At 52.0% G+C, this 19,789-nt stretch overlaps 2 protein-coding genes across 3 annotated transcripts in view; one reads left to right on the plus strand and one right to left on the minus strand.

Annotated features, from left to right (window-relative positions):
• Positions 1–4,776: 4,776 nt before the first annotated feature.
• Positions 4,777–19,789, minus strand: part of Rsph14 (radial spoke head 14 homolog) — a 76,687-nt gene continuing 61,674 nt past the window's right edge. The window contains exons 5-7 of one of the 2 annotated variants that reach the window (XM_031347112.1): positions 8,671–8,896; positions 6,784–6,920; positions 4,777–5,082 (exon numbers count right to left, since the gene is read on the minus strand). In XM_031347112.1, coding sequence (XP_031202972.1) covers positions 4,841–5,082; positions 6,784–6,920; positions 8,671–8,896 — 605 coding nt within the window. In that variant the 3' untranslated portion in view covers positions 4,777–4,840. Of the gene's footprint in view, positions 5,083–6,783; positions 6,921–8,670; positions 8,939–19,789 lie in introns of both variants that reach the window. The other variant, XM_031347111.1, reaches the window with a different exon arrangement.
• Positions 14,188–19,789, plus strand: part of Gnaz (G protein subunit alpha z) — a 51,496-nt gene continuing 45,894 nt past the window's right edge. Inside the window, exon 1 of the mRNA XM_031347114.1 lies at positions 14,188–14,292. The gene's annotated coding sequence lies outside the window, so the exon portion shown is untranslated. The remainder of the gene's footprint in view (positions 14,293–19,789) is intronic.

The following is a 19,789-nucleotide window of genomic DNA, read 5'->3' on the forward strand; positions in this document are numbered from 1 at the left end:
CCTTGCAGGTGCTGGGCTGATGACCATCCGGATCAGGGACAACAGCTGCCACCTGGGTGGGAATTCCAGCTCCCACCTGGGCCAGAGATTGGCCTGGGGCTACAGTTGAATTGGTCATCCCCACTATTCACAACTCACTAGCATCTCCTGCACTGATTTCTGGAGGGCAGGCGGACAAAGCAGCTCTCTCCTTGTGAGCTCTTTCCAGTCTAGTGTTAAGCTAGTCATCAAGTATAGACCTTCATGGGCTGTCTCTACAGATATTACCTCCTCCTCCTCTTCTTCTTCCTCCTCCTCTTTTTCTTCCTCCTCCTCTTCTTCCTCCTCTTTCTCCTTCTTCCTCCTCTTCCTCTTCCTCCTCCTCCCCCTCTTTCCCCTCCTCCTCTTCCTCCTCCTCTTCCTTTTCTTCCTCCTCCTCCTCTTCCTCCTTCTTTTCTTCCTCCTCCTCCTCTTCCTCCTCTTCTTCCTTCTTTTCTTCCTCCTCCTCCTTCTCTTCTTCTTCCTTCTTTTCTTCCTCCTCCTCTTCCTCCTCCTTCTCTTCTTCCTCCTCCTCCTTCTCTTCCTCCTCCTCCTCCTTCTCTTCTTCTTCCTCCTCCTTCTCTTCTTCTTCCTCCTCCTCTTCCTTCTTTTCTTCCCCCTCTTCCTTCTCTTCCTCCTCCTCTTCCTTCTTTTCTTCCTCCTCCTCCTTCTCTTCCTCCTCCTCCTTCTCTTCTTCCTCCTCCTCCTTCTCTTCCTCCTCCCTCCCTTCCTCCTTCTCCTCCTTCTCTTCTTCCTCCTCTTCCTCTTCTTCTCCTTCCTTAGACCAAAATAAATGCCATAGTCCTTTAAAAAAAAAAATCCCAGCATCATGAAAATTACACTCTCAAAGCACAGTCAAAGAGCCATCCTTTCCTTAATTCTTCATCTGCATAACCACTGTTGTGTTGATATACCCCCAAAAAATAGCTATGAACAGAGTTTATAGGCATTGCTGGGGGTGGGGGCGGGGGGTGGGGGCAAGGCTTATAGCCTATGGAGAGAGAAGAGTGGCCATGACTTTTGTTTCATATGATCGTTTCAAGCCCATCGTAAGTACTTTTTCACTTTAAAGAGGTAGAACCACTTAGCAGAGGGTCTGCCTAACTGCTCATCGCAGAGAGGAACAATGAGGCTCCAGCAGAGGAACCAAGCCATCCTGAGATAGGCAGAGGTCCACAGGTTTACACACTAGGAATCCTGCACACCCTAGGGATGCCCAGCGGGATATCCCACCCTGCTCCATAACTGTGGGAAAAAGTGTCCATTTGTTGATAAGAGCTGTGTAAGGCTTGAGGCGGGAGTGAAAGGCGTATTTGAAGGTGTCCAAAAAAAGGACAATGGGTGAAACCCAACCAGAAAGCCTTGTGTGCTTGAAACCCCACCAGAAAGCCTTGTAAACCAGAAAGCTTGAGAATCCTAAATCCTCTGGCGTTAAATCAGGGAAGTGATAAGATCCCATCTCCCGGATGCTGCATGGAAGATGAAAGGGAGGTAGGAACACCCTCTAGGAGTCTTGGACAAAGGCAAAGAGAAGAATTTGGGAGCGGGGGGGGGGGGGGGGGGGGGGGGGGGGCGGTATCTTAGTTATCATCCCTGTGGCTGAGATAAAATGGCTAATAAAAAGCAACTTCCAGGAGAGTTCATTTTGGCTTGTAATTCAAAGCTACCGCCCATCATAGCCTGGAAACCACCATGAAAAAAAAACTTGTGGTACCTGGTCACCTTGAACCCACGATCGAGAAGCAGAGTGAAGAACGTCCACCTTCAGCTAGATTTCTACATTTTATTCGGCCCAGGACCCAAGCTCGGGGGTGGGAGTGGGGTGGGGGTGGGGAGTACCAACACACTTTTAAGGCAGGTCTGTCCAACTCAATTAACCAATCAAGATGACCCCCTTCACAGGCTAAGCTAATCTAGATCCTGCATAGGTGCTCTTGAAGGATTCCTCCTAGGTGGTTCTTGTCAACCTTGTTGACGGTCCAATTTAAAAAAGAAATCACAGAGGGTCCGGGTGACTGTCTAGCATGAGAGTAGAGGTGAAAAATGACGTCCATTCTAGAATAGCCTGCAGTGGCGAAAGACCGTCTCAGCCCCCAACGCATAGCATGAGCTCCCTGAGTGTTGTTATCACCAGACAGCATCAAGTTGCTGGCCAACATACAAACACGGGCTGCCTTTACATTTGTTTGGGTGTTCTTTTAACTACGTTTGGTTTTCAGTGCATAGGTCTTGGGTTTCTTTTCTGAGGTTTAGTCTTAGGGTTTCTATTGCTGTGATTAAAAACACCATGACCGAAACAACCTGGGGAGAAAAGGGTTGATTTCTGCTTACAGCTTGTAATCCCCATCCAGGGAAGAGTTGTTGTGAACTCAGAGCAGGAACCTGTGGGCAGGAATTGAATCAGAGGCCATAGAAGAGTGCTGCCTGCTCCTCATGGAGCAGCCTCAGGTGGAATTGCTCCCAGTAGGCTGGATCTTCCTAAATCAATCAATCAATTAAGCAATAATTAAAATGCCCTACAGGCCTTCCCATGGACCCACTCTGGTGAAGTCATTCTCTCACTTGAGGCTCCCTCTTCACAGATGACTCCAGCTTGTGTCCAAAAAGCACTAGCCTGCACATATGTATCTTTCTTATTTTATCCTTTGATGCTACTATAAGTAAAAATGTCTCAGCTCCATTTTTCTATGGTTCATTGCCAGTGTATAGAAATACAATTAATTGTATATGTGTGCCACCACAATGCTGGACTTGTTAGTTCTAATAGTTTTAAAATGTTTTCTTATATTGATGGTATAATTGATGAATAGCAATTATTTGCTCATTTAAAAAAAATCTGGATATGCCTCATTTCTTTTCTTGCCTACAATCCCCAGGATGATGCTAAACCAAAATGTCAAAAGCACAGGTCCTTGTCTTATTCCTTATTTCAAGGGATAAGTAGTCGTTAATATGATTCCAGCTCCTGCATTTTTATATGTATTCTTTTTGTTTGTTTGTTTGTTTGTTTGTTTTTTGAGACAGGGTTTCTCTGTTTAGCCCTGGCTGTCCTGGAACTCACTCTGTAGACCAGGCTGGCCTTGAACTCAGAAATTCACCTGCCTCTGCCTCCCAAGTGCTGGGATTAAAGGCGTGCACCACCACTGCCCAGCTTTATATGTATTCTTTACTGTGTAGAGAGAGAAAGCTTTCCTCTATTTATAGACTGTTAACAGTTTGTTTTCTCACTGTGTTTGTTTTGTTTGTTTGCTTGCTTGCTTGTTGTCAGTTTGCTTTTAACAATAAATGGGTATTAGATTTTGTAGAATAACTTTTCTGATGTTTGTACATTGACTGCTTTCTCATATCCCTTCCTGGGTCCTGAAATTGTAATACTTTTACTGTGTTGCTATATTCATTTCGCTAATTATTGGCTACAGCTTCATGTCTCTGTTCAGGAGACATTAGTCCACAGTTTTCTAGTGGCTTCTTTGTGATGTAGGGACAAGAGTCACAGGCATTGTTACAGAAGGGGCTGAAAATGTTCTTCCCTCCTCTATTTTCTGAAAGACTGGTGTTCACGGTTGCCTAGAGACATTCAGGGGTAGAATTTTTTCTGTTGGACATAAGGGACTGGCACTTATAAGAGACCGGAATTAGAGACCGGAATTAGTGTTTGGGGGAGGGGGGCAGAGGACCCAGTTTGAAAGGTATTGGAAGAGGCCACACAGGTTGGATGGTGTGGAGAAAGTGGTGAACATCTAAACCCACACATGGGGTCATGTTACCAGAGAGGATCCTAGAGTAAACATCAAACGCTCACAGGAGGGCAGGGTGCTCCTGACTTTGACTGGGACCCCATAGTAGGAGCAGAGTCAGCTTGCAGTGGATTGAGGAGGGATCTGAATACAAGGTAATGGGCGTCCTGGAAGCCTGGCTTTCCTGAAGGAGAAACATTTCCTTGTATGCAGCCTGGTTTTTCCAAATAGGATTGATTGTACCCAAAATGACACTTGGGTCCAGCAGCCAGTCCCCTCTGCTATGAGACGACTGACTTCAGTTGACCTTTTAATCCCAGGACACACACTTCTCGGTGTTTTTCCTGACAGCCATGAGGGTCCCCAAAACTCCTTGAAAGGACATCGAGGAGAGGCATACTTGGGTTCTTGGGGTTCTGGTTTTGATAAGATATATTCTTGAGATACGCTCTCAAGATGAGTTCCCATGTACTCGTGTTAGGAGCTTTCACCGGCTCCTGGGGACAAGACAAAGGGTCCAGCTTAGTCCCAGACCAAAGGTTTCTGCTTTGAGGTCCCGCTCTATTCCTGTAGCTCCTCCGACAGAGGCTGGACATGTCAGTTCTCTAATAAACCGGGGCAGCCACCACCTGCCCGTTCAGGCAGAACTAGATGAGCATAAATTAACCGATTGGCCCGACCACTTCCCTCGCTGATCTCTGCACCTCAGTCTCCCTATGAGGAAAAGCATAGATCAAAGCGCTCGGCAAAGCAATCCTCAGTTTGGCCCCGTGCCTGGTCCAGCTGTGTACCCTCCGACCCCCAATCCAACTCCCACCCCTCTCCCTGGAAGGTTCAGTCTTGCTTTCTAGAAGCACTTTGTACGGGGGGGGGGGGGGGGGGGGGTTGTCTCCTCCCACTTCCCATTGTGGGATGGGCATGCGCTTCCCAGAACCAGGTCCTTCTGGGGCTGTGTTTCTCCTTGGCAGGAGAAGCCTGCAACATTACCCCAGGAACAAGAGGCAGCACTGGAAAACAAGCATGGGGAGATGCAACTCATTTATTAGGGGCTAGACGTAGCCCATCACGTCTGGTCGAAATGGAAGTCATGGCTTCCACTCAATCACTTTGATGGCTACTTCCGCGGCTCGCCTGATGGCCTCGTTTTTATGCTCCAGAAAGAAACGGAAGATGGGCACACGGGGCAGCAGTAACTTACGGCCCTCGGGGGCTTCAGCCAGCATGGTGAGGGCTTTTGTGGCGTTCAGACACAACTTGGTCGTGGAGAAGGTGCTAAGCAACTCCAGGAGTGGCTCCGTGGCATCAGCATCCAGAGCTGCGTATTTTCCTGTGGGCCACAGACACTGGGTTCCCCACACATCCTCACTAAAAGAGCTGCCTCCCACTGTCCTGCTGCTGGGGATGTCTTAGGAGCAATGCCACTTGTATCCACCCTCTTCTCCACTTCCCTTCCCCCCCCCATTTTTGCTACCCTCTTCCACTGAGCATCTTTCTTCCTCTGCCTATTCAGTCCCCTATACTGCAATCAGCCTTCATAAGACAACATGCACAGTATTTTTAAAAGGAAAAAGAAAAAGAAAAAAAAACACATGTTTATGTGGCAGGTATGTATTGGGCAATTGCTCTGCACTGAGCACAAAGCACATATGGTAGGTGCAGAAGTGCAGTTAATGGTAAAGCCTTTGAGCTGCCCTCAGAGGGGGCTGGGTACCTGCCCTATGCCCCAAATGCTAACACAGCCATCACAATTCTGCCTCTCCTGACACCTGTAGACACCTAAATCCAAGACCTCTATCCTCTGTCATCCATTTCAGGGTTTGATGCAGGGTAGAGACATAGAAACCCATCTGGGAATGGATGACAGAACAGAGGTCCTGGTATCTGTGTCTCTAGCCATTGGCTGAGGTCTGATGGGTCGCTGGCCTTCCAAGTCCTCCCACATAGGCTTGGGCAGAGGTACCTACAATGTGGAGGCACATAGAGTACCCTGCTCCACACACAATCAGGATGCCCTCGGTGAGGATAAATGATGGAAAGTGACTTCAGACTTGAGAAAGCCACAAGTTCTCCTCCTTCGTGTCTCAAATTCTGCTACCAGGGTCCAGTGGTGGAGCTTCTAGAGGGGCTTCTCTATATTTGGAAAACTCTGAAACATGCTGAGTTACAAAGCCAAGACCCACAGAGTCTTCAGGAAACAGAAAGGAAATGGAAAGCACAGAGGGCGGACCATTCAAGAAACTCAGATGGCTTTCAGAATTTGTGAGGGGCAAGACAGGGAGAATGCCACACCTCGGTCTGTTAGGTGTGGAGGCTATGCTAGTCCGTTCCCTCAGCCATTGGTTGGGTGGCTTAGCCTCGAAGTCTGCCTGACTGGCAATCCTAGCCTTGGGGGTTTGAGGGGATGATCCTTCTATATTCGTATGTGCCTTTCTCACAACTTCATATAAATAGTTATGATCAAGAAACACATAAAAGAATGGAGAGATGCATCAGAGGTTAAGAGTACGGTGTTGCTCTCGCAAAGGACTTAAGTTCTGTTCCCAGCACCACATAGTGCATAAACACACACACACACACACACACACATACATTCATATATATTTTAAAGAAAGAAATGCATAAGGTCAAGAGTTCCAGGATCTACTTAGACCCACGAATAACAGAATCATAGACACCAAACTAATGTGTCTCAGAATCATGGCTCTTAAGAGTCTGAGGCGACATCTTTAGACCAAAGAAATGGCTTCAAGTTGAGAGGCAGAGGCCCTCACGTGAGCGGCTTGTCCCGGAAAAACGAGTGAGGGCTGGAATTTGGACCAAACCTCCAAAGGACTTGGAATGGTAAAAATCAAAAGTGGATTTTGATGGAGCCTTGAGGACTGAGAAGTCGTTACTTGGCCCTTGGCATGAGGAGGATCCATTTGGAAAGCTCACTGTGGCTCCGGGCAAGCTAGGGTCCCTAGCTCACTGGTCCCTCCTGCCTGCACTCGCCCAGCCTCAGGAACCCACAGGGCGCCCCTGGCCTTACCTTCCGTGGTCACCATTGCGTGCATCAGAGCCCCGGCAGCATTGGCCTTCACCTCCTCTTCGGGGTCTGACAACAGTTTTACCAGGATGGGGATGACATCGTTCTTCCACACCTGCCTCTTGCCATCCAAGGGGATGCTGGGACGGAGAGAGGACAAAAGGAGTTGAGGCCTAGGAATGTCCCCCCGCGCCACCACCCCCCACCCCCGGACACGCGCTAAGATAGGACCTGTATTGGGAACTCTTATGGGTAGTCCGGGACTGGCCATGCTGGGACTAACCATGACCAAGGCACTGAAGAACACCAGCATGAGAGTGTCTTGCTGTGGGAAAGAGATAAAAGAGGCCCCGGGGGGAAATGAGCTTCGTTCACAAGCCTTGCTCAGAAATGGAGATGTGCTCATCTTGGCTTCGGCAGATGGAAGAGAAAGACCCACGAGGGTGTGGACCCACAGCAAGGCTGTCCCCGACTCTACACACCCGTTGGATTCCTCACTAGGAAAGAACTGAGCTGCTTCGCACAGCAGGGTGCAGCCTAAGGCTGGGCAGGGGAGGGCCTAGCCTCTCCATTCCAGCATTTGTATAAAGTCCTTGTAAAGGAGGGTGATGAACTGCCCCCGGGAGTTTCTCAACCATGAGGGATCCAGCATTATCCCCCACCCGGGAAAAGAGATGGTTTTCCCGACCAGGAGACTCTCCTCGCAGTGGTAACGTCACAGCGTACAAACAGCCCGACCAACAGACTTCAGCTGAGCTGCCTGCTCGATTCACTGCCCACAGGGCTCTCGGGTTTTGCAGAACTTTTAACACCTCAAACACATAGGTATTTTATGGGAACACTGTTTAACCCTGGCAGCCACTTCTCTGGGATACTGTGATGTTATTGGCTTTCTAGGTTGGCCTCTACCCTGAGGCCATTTATCAAGGACTCGGAGTCCTAGGTCTACCGGCAGGGCTGCCCTGAGTTTATCTACTCCATGACTCAGGGCCGGTACTAGTCCGGAGGAAAGAGATGAGCTGCCTCGGGACCAGAGGGCTTTGGAGGCATATGATCGAGCCCTTGGTCTGCATCCCCCCATCGTGGGGGGACACAAAATGGTAAGGGGATGGTAAGGGAAACGGGCTGATGGGGGAGGCCAGAGGAGCTGGGCAGGAGCTCTGCTCTGCCCAGAGATTTATTGGATGGGGATCTCTCCGGTCAAAGACCTAATAGTTATGGGTGGGTCTGGGAATGTGCACAATAATAAGCATTCGGAACTGGCATCCCAGGTCCACCAGAACTACCAGATAGAAGGAAAGCTAGGACTTAGAGGATAGCAAGACCTTCCCTCCCCCTCACTCTGAGGGGGATGAGGACAAGGGCAAAGGGTTCCCCTGGGACACGGGACTAAGTGTTGCAAGGTTCTGTGCTTCCTCAGTCTCGGGGCCAGGGTTTCGACTGTGAGCTCCTACGTAAAGTCAAGCAAGTAGCTAGGTCAAACCGTTGACTTTATTGGTGACACCTGGCGGGTTCGCATACTTAGTTACCACCGGCAGTCATTATTATCGGTGGCGTTCATCTATCTGCTTGTCTTCCTCACAGAGAGGTGACCAATTAAGCTAGGATTGTCCGGGATGGGAGTGGGAGAGAGTTCCTGGGATGTAGGACCATCTCAGGCCAGACACTATGGGTCACACTTACTGGAAAGGATACTTTTCTGACCTCTTTCGCCCAGAACACAAGGAAGTTACAGAAAGTCTGCCTGGGTGCATGTCCTGTGACAGGCATAGCTAGGCGAAGCCCCACTGCTGAGCTACCGATAGGCCAGGAGTCGTTCAGTGGCCTTCTCCGACCCTCAGCAGAAACTCAAGGAGGTGGCCCCTCAAGCCAACACAAAGTGGACCTTACCTGATGGCTATGAGAGCCCCGGCGGCTTTGCTGCGGATTTGGGGGTTGTCACTAAAGAGCTTCTCCTTAAAACAGGGCACGGCTTCGCTGTCTAGGGCCTCGGTGGCGTCCTCCTGAAGGCACAGGGCCAGCGTGTCCAGGATGATCTCCTGGATGTGTTCCTCCTCCTTCTGCAGCTTCCGTACCAGTGAGGGGATCAGGCCACTCTTGACGATACCCTGGGCCCCTGCACAACAGGTAAAGGCATTGAGGCGCCTTTCCTCCTGCCCTGTCCAGGAGAGGGGGAACAGAATCTGGGAATGGGCGGGAGATCACAGATGGAGTGTGTCTAGAGCTAGACCTGAGAAAATGAGGCCTGAGAAGTGATAGAAGTCTTTGGCTACCTGTGCCTTGGGGGCATCGACCATAGACTGGCATAGCAGCCATGAGAAACTGCAACTCACTGATGCAGATCCAGGCACACAGAGACTTCTGTCTTCCATACTGTTGTGGATCAGACATAAACTATCCTTAAAGGTTCATGTGATTTTAAAGACTCAATCCCCACCAAGTGCTTCAGTTGAAAGCCGACTGGCTCATGACGGCATTTACCATGTCAACTGGCCTCTTTAATGGTCTAATCCATGATGAGTTCATAGCTGAACAAGCTATTAGGAAGTGGGGGTCTATTAGAAGCAGGTCACTAGGGCCGTACCTTTGAAAACTGGGTCTTATTCCGAACCACCACTTCCTCCCCTCCCTCCTTCCCTCTCCCTCTTTCTCCCCCTTCCCTTCTCCCCCTTCTCTGTCTCCCCAACCTGCCCATAAGGTGGGCATCTCCGCCGCACTACTGCTGCTACCATGAAGCCACATGATTATGGACTGAAGCCTAGGAGACCTTGAGTTGAAATAAATCATCCTTCCTTGTGATGGTTTGCATATGCTCGGCCCAGCGAATGGCACTCTTAGAAGGCGTGGCCTTGTTGGAGTAGGTGTGTCACTGTAGGCATGGGCTTAAGACCCTCACGCCAGGTGCCTGGAAGCCAGTCTTCTGCTAGCAGCCTTCAGATAAAGATGTAGAACTCTCAGCTCCTCCTGCACCATGCCTGCCTGGACGCCGCCATGTTCCTGCCTTGATGATCATGGACTGAACCTCTGAACCTGTAAGCCAGCCCCAATTAAATGTTGTCCTTACAAGAGTTGCCTTGGTCATGGTGTCTGTTCGCAGCAGTCAAACCCTAACTAAGACATTCCTTGACATTGAGTTTTCTCAAGTATTCTGTCAATACATAAAGGGACATTCACCAAATTTCCCCCAGAGCGGTGGGGGAAGCGTGGGGCTTCCTTTTACATCCAAACTATGCCAAAGCTGCTGAAGCCTGAGATAGAAACAGCATCTCCTGCCCGCAAAAGATCTGTGTCCCCATCTGAAAATGACAGGAATCCAAGACTCTGGCCAGGGGGGTTTCTAAATGCCTTTGGCAGTACAGGAAGCAGGGCTGTGCTGGCTTCTTTTACAGGACTGCACAGCTTTCCCTGCAGTGACTACCCACCTAACAGGAGACGCATGCTCTGGAGGAGCAGTCCATCCCGGGTGGCTCCACAGCAATGGAAGCGTAAAGCTGGGATCTTTTACCAGCTCACACTTCCGCAAAAGGGGACGCACACACTGGACAGTAATGGGCGGGGGCGGCGGGGGGACAGGCTCTAAACTTTAAGGTATACCCCAGCTGAGGAAGCTTGAGACCAAGAAAGAGTTCAGTCACATGAACCTGTGGGGGGAGGGAAAGATTTTATCACTAAACCATAGGGTACAGGTGCTAAAAGTGCAGTGACAGGGGACATCCCAATAAACAGGACACACCCCCTCTCCTTTTGGAGAACCCAGAACAGGGCATGGACGGCGCCCCCCCCCCCGAAAGTCCCAGGCACCCTTCCCAATTTACAGCAATGAAAAGGAACAAAGGGGAACTCTCTTTCCTGTCGCCCAAGGGCCACCTGTGACTGCTTGCTACCTGGCAGCCAGCCCCTCTGCCAGGCCTCTCCAGCCAGCCCACTGTGCCCACTATAAAGCCTCCCATTGCCTCTGAGAAGGCGGCCACCAGCAGGCATCTCTCTTTTGGCCTCCTCAGCTAAACCCTCTAATTTACTCTAGAGAGGCAAGTGAACAGGTTAATTAGCCTAAAGGTCTCTCAGTGCCAATTAGCACGGGGGAATTTCCTCTTTGAGGGCATCGCCCTGGCTTTTCTTCTTCCGAGGTCCCTGAGGATGTCAGATAGCAGGTGACTGTGGTGATGGGGTGGAGGGGTAGGGCAGGGATCTTAGTAGCAGTCACCGCTCCTCCTGTTCCCTGATGACCAATGGCTCCTAGTGCTCCTCTTCAGCTTCTCCCTGGGGTGCCAGGGTTTAGTAACTGGTCCTACCTATTCTTGCTCAAGGGCAGCTCCGGGAAGCCGCTTCCCCTACTGCTTCAAGTGAGCTGGATTTGGTTGGTGGGTTTACTCGCTTGCTTGTTTTCTTATTTCCCACCCAGACTCCCAAAGCTTCGATTTGACATCTAAATGTATCTTTTCCCGCCTGGGTGACTTTGAACCTATTACTTAAATCTCTGAGTCTGGTTTCCTCAGTACCAAAATGGGCCTCAGTGTTCAATGCCAGTTAGAAGCTATGCATCCCCCTCTGACTGGCACTTGATTCTGGCCTAACTTGCACCTGGGGCTAAGCTTCCCGGAGGAAACCCCAGGGGCTGATGTCCCTGCTGCCTGAGACTACTGTCTTGAGTTGAGACAGACACCGGAGTGTCTTTTCTGCTCATTTACATTGTTGCTTTTCAGCTAAGAAGAGGAGAGGCAGGCCTGGCTATTTATAACTAACCCAGGTGCAATCTGACATGTGAAAGAAGGGGGGATGGGATACACAGACCCCAGGGAAAATATAGTGCAGAAACCCACCCTGCTGCCACAGCCTGAGAATCAGTGAGTGTTGGGGGGTGGAGATAGGCAGGGAAAGGAGCCAGCCAGGACAGGCACCATCCCTAAAGGACAGGCCCTGAATTGCTGAAGCTCCAGAGAGGCAGGATGCCCCCTGCCCACACTGGAGAAGCAAGAAGGCTAACGGAGAACCAGCTAGGTGCAAGTCAATAGGGAATAAATGTCCCTGTGATTTATTATTATTATTATTATTATTATTATTATTATTATTATTATTGCTGCAACGGCCAGCACTAGACCTTGTAGACTGACTTTGGGGCTTGTTCTTATTTTCTCTATTCGAGGATTCTGTTATCTGATTCGTCTCAGCAACGCGGCTCACACAGTCTGTGAACCCGTGCCTCTCTCGACTACTTCGCTACTCGCCTTCTCTGGGATGTAAAAAGCTAATCTTAAATTTTTCTGCTGGTTCTTAAGCCAACCTCCTCAATCTTACTCAAAGGCCACTAGCTAGCTGCGACTATTCCTAGGAGCCTTGCAGTTTTGATAGGAGCCAGTGTGAACAAGTTAGCCTTTCTAAAGTTCTCACCGAACCTCATATTGCTTCATGCCCACCCTGGAGCTCACCTCTCTCTGATATGCTTGCTCAGCCCAAGCATTTTTCTTCAAAGGGTTAGCCCAGTGTCCATTGCTCTCCTTTCCATATGCCCCCCCACAAGCCCCACTGGATTGCCATAACTACATAGCTAAAAGGATGATCATGCTTTGTACATGTCCTGTCTCTGCTTTATAGCTTCCAGTGTCTTCTTTTTATATTATTTTGTTTATTTACACCTCAATTGTTGTCCCCCATCTGAGTCCCCCCATCCAAGAATGTTCCCACCCTTCCCCAACCCACCCACTCCCACCTCACCCTTCCAGTCTTCTAAAAAGGTGAGAAGTATATTCTAGAAGTATGCAAAGCATGGAGGCCACCAGTAAAAGACCATCTGAGACAAAAGCCTCTCATTCTGTTGCCGCTGTCAGGGCCAGCAGACCCCAACCAGCCCAGGTAGACCGTCTAGGGACTAGCCTCTGCTCACTGTTAATTCCATTGCAAATTCAATTGTAAAATATAATTCCTACATTGGTTTTACCCTCTGCAGAGGGCTGAACTCTGACCCCTGAGCCTGCTGCGGGAGCTGCCTCTGCCCGGTCTACACCACTTACTAAGGTGTATTTCCTACATACACCCTCTGAAGAGTTGATAGTACACTCTTTGACGGATTAGAAAACTGACTCCCAGCCAGGTCCCAGGGACAGAAGACTGGCTCTACAGCCGGATGAGTTGGTAGACATGTTCTTGGGCCGTTAGCAAAATTCCTTCAGTCCTCATTGGTCCTTGTTGTAGCACGGTGGGTGTCTATGTTGGCTTCAGGAGGACCCATAACCAGTACCTGGTCCCATCCCTAAAAGTGTAGGCAGCACTTTCACGGGCGGGCTGTGTACTCCCTGGGTTGTGCAGTACAACAGTCCCCCCACTTCACAACAGAGAAAACATTCCCAGGAAAACGGTGGGATGCTGTCCTGCCTCTGAAGCATCCAGCTGGTACACAGACCCCAGGTCCTGGCTCCCTACCTCATCCTGGGCTCTAAGGCACAAAATATGCTTAAAGTTACAAGGATGGAGAAGACAGAGAGGCACTACTGCGGTGGCCCCTGGCCCGAGTCTTTCTTGTACAGGAGTAAGGTGCTACGAGCCAAAACCCACACACGGGCTCCTCCTGATAAGAGTAGAATCTCACAGCTAGGTTCGTTTGTCAAGGATGTCTCCTGGGGAGTCTCCAAAGTGGCCAGGAGCTTCGTTGAACTGGGTCCCTTCTGCTGCTGTCTGTTGCGGGGGTCGACTCCCAGAAGTGCCCCTACATGCTAAAACAAAAAACAAAAAACAAAAAAAACCAAAAAACAAAAAAAAAACAAAACAAAACAAAAAAAAGAGGGCAGAAGAGAGGGCGAACCATATGCTGCGAAATCTCGCCACCTTAAGCCATCGGGGTTTTTCTCGCGCCCTAAAGGGTTATTGACATTATCCAAGGAAGCCAGGACGGCAGCACCTTGCAAAGTGACAGAGTGGGAGAATAGGTTGCCAGGGCTGAGTTCGAACCCCATTTGAGGTAGGGCAGGAAAACCAGCGTGCAAGGAACCAGGGCTACACTGCTCTCACGGTGGGTTTCCCAAGATGCTAGAAGTAGCTTCGGGAAAGCTCGGCGCAGTGCAGTGCCACGGTCGCTGGAGCCAGCAGCGCGTGCGGTAAGGCGGCGCGCGCACGGTCGCGCCCCGCCCCTGTCTGCCGTGATTGGACGGCCCGCACGTCCGTCGGCAGTTATTGCCCAATGGAGAACGAGCCAGAGCTAGTGGTCGGGCGGCAGCGCGTGGTGCGGAGCAGACGGGCGGCAGACCCCGCCCGCGGTTGGCCTGGCAACGGACTGCGCTCGCGACTCCGCCCCCTGCCGGCGGCGGCGCGGTGCGGGGCGGGTGGACCCGCTCGCAGGCGGCGCGGGAGGGCGGAGGAGGGAGTCGGGGCGGCGGAGCGTGTGTGCCACCCGCGGACCGGTCACGTCCTCGCGCGGCCGCCGGCGCCCGCTTCGTGCAGAACCAGGGCGCCACAGCCCTACGCTCGCGGCCCCGCCCCGCCGGGTGCAGCTCGACCGACGCACGAAGCCGCGCCCGGGAGGTGAGTGAGTGAGCGCACCAGCGGCCCCGGCGCGCACAGCTGAACCCGGGGCTGGGGGCGCGGCTGGGGCGCACCCCACCCCCACCCGGGTCGGGGCCTGGGGCCTTTGTGCTGGGGACCCGAGATCCATAGGGCTTAGGGGTGCAGAGGCAGGGATGCCCCTCCGGGTGGGAGAGCCGCGAGGGTGGGGTTGTCGGCGAGGTGGGCAGGGGGTGGCCATGGCCCAGACAGGTGCCTAGGGAGGGAGGAGCGGCGGCCGGGTAACCTTTGGAAGGGGTAGATGCCGCCTGACGAGATTGGGCGGGGGGGTGCCGAGGATGATGTGGGGACCCACTGCACGCCCCGAGCGGTTGCGAGGTGCGGGGAGTCCAGGCAGGCGACCTGCGGGAGCGACGCCAGGCGGGGGGTCTCTCTCTGCGGGTACAAGGGTACAGGCAGCCGCAGGTGTCAGGAGCTTGGCCTTGGGTTTAAAAAAAAAATTAAAAAACGGGAAGAGAGGGCCCTGAGGCCCGGTACAACAGCTCGCTGTTCTCGGTCATCGCTCTTGCAAAGGGAGCAGGTTCCTTGGAGGCATTTGGAGCCAGAGATGAGTATCGACCTGCTGCGATTGTAATGTGTTCCTGGCTCAATATTTTTTTCCCTTAAAAGGCGGCGGGGTGTTTGGGGAGGGGTGTGAGGGCCTCTGCTCAGGATCCTGCGGTGAATCTATGGGGGCTCTGCCTTTAGGGAGGTGGTGCTGAGCCTCTCTGGATGGAGGATGACAGGAATCTGCCTAGGCCGAGAATTGGGGATCCTGTTACAGAGAGGAGGATGGGAAAGCAATGCCAAGTGAGACCAGGGTTCCCTGGAGTGTGAGTCTCAGGGTGGAGGGACCAGCCTGGTAAATGGTGTCGCCTTGTCTGGGGAGGAGACTGGGGCAAGACCCTGAGCCTTGACACTCTTTTTCTGCCCAAGTGGTTTCGTAGCGCTAGGAATCATCCAGTTCTGCTAACCTGGCCCCTATCTAGAGGAAGCTGCTTGGCCAGATTCAATTAAGCAAACATTTACTGAGTACTGGCTCCCCTAGGGCCTGCTGCTGAGGTGGAAGGGTGAGAGTGGACTGGGCCAGCCCTCCCAGGACTGATTCACCTTCCTATGGGGGAAATAGGGCTGTGCTCTGATAACCAGGCCTTCCTTCGGTGCGGTGCAGGGGGGCTAGGGAGGGGCCTGGGAGAGAGATACCCCAGGCTCAGGTCAGACCTGCCTATGGGCAATGTAACGTTTGAACTGGAGCTTGAAGGACACGGGCAGGGTCAGAATGGGCAATGTGGGCAGAGGGAAGAGAATGAATGGAGGCCCAGGAACTTGGGCAGCTGGGTTGGGAAGGAGCAGGGGAGGGATACTGAGGGAGGAGTCAGGGCATGGATGAGGGGAGGGGTGGGTGAAAGGCCAGAAAAAGCCCAGGAAGGGAAATGGACAGAGGTACCATGGCCGTCTGACCATGTTTGTTAGGCCTGTCTCGGTGGAGACCACAGCCTCCATGTCTATAAAAGGGAGTGGTTCTGTGACCCCTGGAGCTGAGTTGTGTTAGAAAAAGAACTTCAGAGACCAGAGAGGGCTCCTGGCCACCCAAGGACTGCCCTTGCAAGGCGCCACCTTGTCCCTTGGCAGAGCCAGGGCCCTGGGTAACCAATCCACCCAGCCCCCTGCCTAGCCACGATGAAGTCACCTGCATTAAAGAAGACAAGTGTTTAGCTGGTGAGTCTGCAGTTGGGAAGGTTTGGAAAAAGTGACTGTGGTACAAAGGACCGTCGAGGGACCCAGGAGGCAACAGAGGGGCTGTCCCACGCTTGGATAAAATAGCGCCCCCTCCATTTGCCTTCTCTAGACGTGAAGGGATACTGGCATTTGCTGTAAAGCTCTTCCTGTGTGCTCCTCCAACAGATGCGCTTTATTTTTTTATTTTTTTTTTTTTTATGAGACAGGCTGTGAATAGACATAGTTCTTCCCCCTTAGAAGGCCGATGTCACCTTCTGCCCTAGCTGCTCCCTTCTTCCCAAAGATGTTTTTTGGTTTCTCCCAGAAGGGCCTGGTTCTTACTCATCCTGGTAGTGTGCCCACCGTCAAAGATAGACATGCACACACATACACGCGTGTGCACACACACACACACACACACACACTCACACCCCTCCCCCACGCACATACACCCAGGATATTGGCTGAGGCTCAGGGTGCCCCAGCAAGAACACAGCCTACCTGCCCTTATGAAGTACATGGGTCTGGGCTTCTTGCCTGGCCCATTCCAGGGACCTGCCGTGGAACTCAGGGTTCGACGCCTAGATCGAGAGTGGATTCTTTCTCTTGTTCCCAACCTCCTCATCCGTATCTCAAGAGATCCTATTGGATCCTATGGTGGATCCAGCAGTATCTGGATGGCTAAACACAGACACCACTCCCAAGTGGTCCCCTGCCCAGAAGCTGCTGGGAAAGAGATGGTCTGGAAATGTATAGCTAATCTGAGTGTGCTTGTGTGTGCATGGAAATGTATCCCCAGTCTAGCTAATCTGAGTGTGCTTGTGTGTGCATGAGAGAGAGAGTGTGTGTGTGTGTGTGTGTGTGTGTGTGTGCGCGCACGTACACACCTCCTCTCCTGGAGGCAAGGACTGAGTATGCTTTTTGCCCACCCCACAAAAACCTCACAAGACTGAAAACCCTGGATGGCTGCAGAGGTGTGCTAGCTGCTGCTGACTCCGTCTTACTCATGGAAACCCTGCAGGAAACAGATAGCCCCGTTGCTCTCCCAAAGCCCCCCAGGAAGGAAACCTGGGGCCGGGCAAGCCTGGGGGCAGCCTGTGAGCCCTGCTCTTGACTGAAAGGAACATGAAAAAAAAAAAAAAAAAAATCGTCCAGGGCAGACACTAAAAGTTAGCTCCAGGCAGGCCGAGGCTCCACAGCGCTCTGGGTAGCCTGAGGAGGGCCCAGAAGTATGCAGGCTCTCGTGCCCTAGAGCCATTAAGCAAGAACTCCAGTGTTGGCATCGGAAGCCATGGAGACAGGCTCTGGCACTGTGGCTTCTAGTCCTGGCCCGTCTTCTCTGAGCCCTCATGCCCTCATCTGTAAAGAACTAAGGATGTAGACACACTTTAACGTGTCTACACTGGAAGGAGAGCTCCGGAGGAGAGGCAGGAAGGTGGCAAGTTTGATGCCCGCCTGAGCTGGATAGCAAGACCTTGTCTCAGATAATCAGAAGTGAGGTGGGGGTGGGGAGTGGGGAGCGGGAGGCTGGAGAGGAGAGCTTAGTCAGTAAAGCACTTGCCACTCAAGCGTAAGCGTCTGCATTCCATCCCCGGGACGCACATACAATGAGCCAGGTGGCATGGTGCACACGTGCAACCCCAGTGTTGGGGATGAGGAGTAGAAACGGGCGGGTCCCTGGGACTTACTAACCCCTCCGGCATAGCCTAGCCAGGCCAAGTGAGAGAAATCAAGGTGGACAACGGCTGAAGAGATGCAACATGAACATGAAGGCTGTTCTTTGGCCTATACACACACACACACACACACACACACACACACACACACGTACCCACAGCGCACATACATAAACACGTACACATGAATGGGAAGGGCAGGAGCCCGGTATAGGTGTACGGGTAGGATCTTAAGACTGCATCAGGTAAGGCTCACAGTCTAGTGAGTGAGTGAGCAGACCTCAGCAGCTTAGAACAGAGGAGGAAGTAAAACCCGCTGGGGCTTTTCGAAGTGTTCTGCTGTCTTGGGTCTATAGCCCTCGGTGGGAGAGAATCATCCAAACATGGGTGAGCCCTTGGCTTCATCCCCACTACCAAGAAAGCAATGATACTGTAAATAAAATAAAAGCAGGCTGGGCTAGGATGAGACCCTGAAGCCACTTGGGGCCGGGTAATAGTTCAAGCGAGGGGCTGCTGACAGGGAGGGGGGGCGTAGAAGAGGTGACGAGGGGACGTGACTCAGGTGGCAGCTTTGGGGTTTTATCTAAGCCACTGGAAGGATGCAGCTGGCCCTGTAAGGAAGGTGGCTCTGGAGGATCCCTTCCGGAGAGGGAATTGGGTCTGGGAATCTGGTAGGTATTGACCACATTGTGGTCAGAGCGAGGTCCGGGGGTGACAATCTGGAGTCCTGGGCATCCTAGTGTTCAGGACACTGTGGAGCCAGTGAGGTCACTGAAGGTTCAAGGAAGACAGGTCTCGAGGGGATGAAGTTCAACTTGGAGAGCTGGCAAATTGTCAAAGGTGGGAAGCCCGCTGTAATTGGCCTTTTAGGAAGGTAGAGAAGGCATCCCGGGTGGGAAGGGGGGTCCCTGCAGTGAGTGCTGGGGCTGGAGCATTGCTCTGGCTGTGCAGTTCATCGTGGCCTTGGTAAGAAATTAAGCATTTCAAAATGGCCACCCTGACAGAGGGCCCTGTGTGTATGCCCGTGAAGCTGGCCTACTTATGGGGACATACAGGGACAGTGCTAGGGCTGTAGTTGGCGGAGAGGGGGGAGACCTAACAGGCAAGCCTGTGCTATGCTTACCACCCTCCCTCTGTTCTCCATTCCCCTTCGTGGCCAGATAGGCCACCGTGGGGTCAGTCAGAGTTACCCTGTGATCCTATCTTTGATCTCCTGGCTAGGGATCCCAAAGCCACACATTGAGAATTGAGCCCCCCCCCCCAATGAGTTACCATTTCTCCTCCCTGTGTCTCTTGGTTCCCCGGTGGCCAGTAGCCACTCAGACAGCAGGCAGTAGCAGGAGATATATCTTGGATCCCAGTCACAGGCAAGACGCTGGGCAAGTGTGACTAGTGGCTCCACACAGCGATTCCTCCCCGAGTTTCTTTTTTTTTTCTTTCTTTTTTTTTTTTTCTCTACAGAAGCCTGCTACATCACAGAGTTTTGAGTTATTCGCTTCTAAATTAAGGTATATCTCTCTTTTAAGAGGTGTCCCTGGAGATTCCATCAAGAAGTGCTAGGAAGCTAGACTGTCAGAAGCCACAGTGCGGGGAGGGGACTTTCAGTGTCAAACCCCAATGTTCCTTCTAGCAGAATCCAACCAGAAGTGCATCCTGCCCTCGGGGCTCTCGAGGTCATGCCCTTGCCGGTAGGCTGTGGTCAAAGCAAGCCCTTGAGAGGTAGGCCCCTGCTCCTAGGAGGGAGAACTGCCAAGGCGGGATTCCTGGATGGGCCTGGCTTGAATCCTGGTCCCTCTGAGAGGGTGCCCCTGTGAGCCATGGGTGTCATGGTCCTTTGTCGTGTTGGTTTGGAAGGGTGTAGACTGAGCTCCGCATTTCCCTACAACCCAGGCATAGACATTCCCAAGGAGGACACACCAAATCTGCCCTGGGTTTCACAGCCGGGTGCCTTCTAGCGGGCAGGATATGTTCCTTTCCCCCCCTCACAATCAGTGTTATGTGGAGGAGGGACCTGTTATTTTACATCAGTTTTAGTTGAAGAGGCCGAGACCTGACTTTGGTGGGGAGGAGTGCTCTCCCCGGTT

This window comes from Mastomys coucha, unplaced genomic scaffold (assembly GCF_008632895.1).
Source record: "Mastomys coucha isolate ucsf_1 unplaced genomic scaffold, UCSF_Mcou_1 pScaffold3, whole genome shotgun sequence".
NCBI lineage: Eukaryota > Metazoa > Chordata > Mammalia > Rodentia > Muridae > Mastomys > Mastomys coucha.